Source organism: Gavialis gangeticus, unplaced genomic scaffold, assembly GCF_001723915.1.
Source record: "Gavialis gangeticus isolate Ggan-Ray unplaced genomic scaffold, GavGan_comp1, whole genome shotgun sequence".
Classification (NCBI taxonomy): Eukaryota; Metazoa; Chordata; order Crocodylia; family Gavialidae; genus Gavialis; species Gavialis gangeticus.
Genome location: NW_017729034.1, coordinates 49536825 through 49540157, shown reverse-complemented (window position 1 = coordinate 49540157; position 3333 = coordinate 49536825). Strand labels below are relative to the sequence as shown.

Below are 3333 nucleotides of genomic sequence, written 5' to 3'. Positions count from 1 at the left end.
AGCCATGCCAGGGGTCCCGCAATGACCTCTGCTAATTCCCTCAGTACTCTAGGGTGGAGATCATCCAGACCAGCTGATTTGAATACATCCAGCCCCTCCAGAAGTTCCCTAACTAATTCCTCACTAACCCTTGGCCTAGGTGCACCTCCCCTGGGGTTTAAGGGGGCCCCAAGGGGGGGTGGCTGTTCCGGTCCCTGCTCAGGGAAATGGAGGCAAAGAAATCGTTAAATATGTTAGCTTTGTCGTCTGGTGTGATGACCAAATTTCCCTAGCATGTCCTGCAGGGGCCCCACATTACCCGGAACCTTCTTTTTGCCCCCTATGTAATTAATTGAGTCTGCTGGAGCATGGCAATTACTGTGTTCCAGCAGACTCCAACATCATGTGTATCAGTATCCCACACTGAACAATGGCAGCGGGGGTGCTTTAAGTAAAGCTCATCATGCGTTTAGTTAATGCATCCCTGCCACCATTTTTTAGCATGGGGATGTGGATACACGTGACACTCAGTACTCTTTCCTGCTATGGCAGGGGATCGGAGTGCTTTAGTTGTAGTGGATCTTGAAGCCACTCTAATTAAAGCCCCCCCACCTCCTGGAGCCATATATATAAATGCCTTAGTGTCCATCTCGTCAGTTTTGCATTGTCCTTTTTCATGGACTGCAATGAACATAAAGGGGCATGATCCATGATTAAGGTGAATCTTCAGCCTAACAAATAATACCGGAACATCTCTATCACTGACTTGATGGTGAGATGTTCCTTCTCAAAGGTGGAATATGCTTTTTCTTGTGGGTGTAGTTTCCGGCTTATATAAGTAATGGGAAACTTTGTTCCCTCTTTCGTTTGACATAATATTGTTTTTAATGCCATATTTCATGTATCAGCCTGTACAATACGTGGTTGATTGAAGTCTGCGGTGTAAAACACTGTGGAGTGGCATAAGGCTTCTCTGGCCTTCCGAAAGGCCTATTTTGCTTCACTTCTTTAGGTTCACTAGATTGGGGGTTGGAGGTTGGGGGGGATGCTGGCTAGTCCACAAGCGGGGGGGAAGGGATGAGGGCGTGGTGGTCTAAAAATAGTCTTGTGCGAAGGGGTGGGTAGGAGAAGTGCAGCCCTAGGACTGAGACCAGTGGCTGGCTTTTTCCACCCCTGGGACTGTGCTGGGAATTGTACAGAAGTTTGATTCATTGGATCCAGCTTAGATCAATCTGACCTGAGTGCACGTTGATCCAGGTCTATCTTAGACAGGGTTCTGACATTTTTAGACCGGTCTATGTGTGCCAGATTTCTGTACAGTTTGCACTTAAATCCATGCGATTAGCAATCTCAGTGTAAGGTCCATACCTGGGCAAACTAAGTAAGATCAGATGACCATTTTTAACATTATCTAACCTCCCCCTAAGCCCCATGAATGTCTGTACTTAGCCACTCTTCTGTGCAGGGAAGTAAATAGATTAGGCACTATTAATTAGCACTCTCCAAACAGGGTTTTCATTCTATTTATTTAAATAAAATAAGGAAATCTAGTCAAACTGTTTTATCTAAACACATAGTTAATTAATTCCTGTTCAATAAGCGGCCTAGCCATGCATTGGTCTTTACTGTGAGAGTATTCTGGCTGCAGTGGAACTGCTCACATGATGAAAATTGGGTATTTTTTCAGGCACATTGGTGAATCAAGTCTTTAGAGCCACATAGAAAGTGAAGAGATGAGTCTAATAAGATACAATCTCGTTCTTGCTGAAATCAGTGGTTTTCTATGGGAGAAAGAGCATGGGCGTTATAAGTCAGGCATGTACATGTTCCACATATATTTAAATATTGAGTTATCTATTCTCATCAAAAAACCTTTTTATTCTTCAGTGGTTCCTATTCTTTCTGTGCCTACAGAGATTAATAATTTCAGAAATGTTTTACAGTTCTAGTTCCTCATTAGAGGGAGAAATGCAGGATGATGCGATGAGCAGGTTTACAAGTTAGTCTTCCTTTGTTTTGCCCCTTGCTTTTTGTCCCTTGCTTTTCTTTCATTACCCCAAATATGGGGGAAGACCAAAAAGGGTCTTTTATGAGTATTTCAAGAAGTATAGTAAAACAAATATCTGTCTCCTTTACTAGCTCCTTTTTCCAGTGCCTCTGGCTTATAGTAAGGGGAAGAAGTACTGAAAGGACAGTGACATTAACTTTGATGACAGAGGCTATTGAAAATGCATTTAGACTCTTGAAGGGACATCACTTTTTTTTAACCTTCATTCAGGAACCCAGATTTTCTTTTAAAATATTAAATTTTTTATAACAAAATTACTAATTTTCAAGACTCTTCATTTTAGGGGCCTTGATGCTCTCAGCAAGAAAGCAAAGTCTTCCACGGTTGACTTGCCTATTGAGTCAGTCAGCCTAAGCCTTCAGGACCTGATTGGCTACTTTCACCCACCTGATGAGCATTTAGAGCATGAAGACAAACAAAACAGGCTAAGAGCACTGAAAAATCGACAGAATCTCTTCCAGGAAGAGGTAATTTTTTTTTCTTTCTTATATACTTCCAGTGATATGTGTATGCTAATAGTTTTTTTATGAGCTTTGATTTTTCAAGTGATTTTAAGCTGTATGGCTTGGTGGATATAGTAGATATTACATGGGAAACTCCATTATTCTAAATATCTAGGCCCAGATCCTATTCCACATCTCAGGTGTCTAAGTTCTCTTTCATAGTTCAAAAAAGTAGGCATCTCACTTCAGAATACAATCCTATTTCACTTAGGGTGATTTGTACTTCTTTCATTTTGTGAATGAGAAACTATATATGAATCTGGATGGCAATTCTGTTTTGCCAGGAGAGGCTGGTAGCTTTCTCATTCTTTCGCTGGATAGCCGTATGCACTTAGGTCATATCTGTTACTTGCGGACATTAAAAAATAAAAGTGCTCTACCAGAAATAGCAGCACATTACTTCAACCTGGCACCGCAGCATTTATATAGATTTGGCACTTCAGTTGGGCTTTTTGGTGCTTTTAGCTAAAGCTGATTCAATCAGCTATTAGATAGAAGTGCCAAAAAAGCCTCACTAAAGCGCCCAATCTATACAGATGCTGCAGAGCCAGGCCTAATTAAGATGCTGTCTTTTCTGGGCCTGTGCTGCACTTGCAGGTGGGAATACCTACTAACATATAGTGCAAACTATGTGTTATATTAGTCTAAAGGCAAAGGCTCATGATATACCATATAGTTCATTGGGTGGGGACCTAGCAAGGTCAACAGCATTTCAAGCCATGGTGACCTCACAGCTCAGCACTGCTCAGTATGTGTGTGTACCCCAGCTACCCCCCCCCCCCC

At 42.0% G+C, this 3333-nt stretch overlaps 1 protein-coding gene across 1 annotated transcript in view; it reads left to right on the top strand.

The window, feature by feature from the left end:
- The window catches only part of RYR2 (ryanodine receptor 2), a 784157-nt gene that overhangs the window by 220526 nt on the left and 560298 nt on the right, over positions 1-3333 (top strand). Inside the window, exon 15 of the mRNA XM_019526720.1 lies at positions 2331-2514. Coding sequence (XP_019382265.1) covers positions 2331-2514 — 184 coding nt within the window. The remainder of the gene's footprint in view (positions 1-2330; positions 2515-3333) is intronic.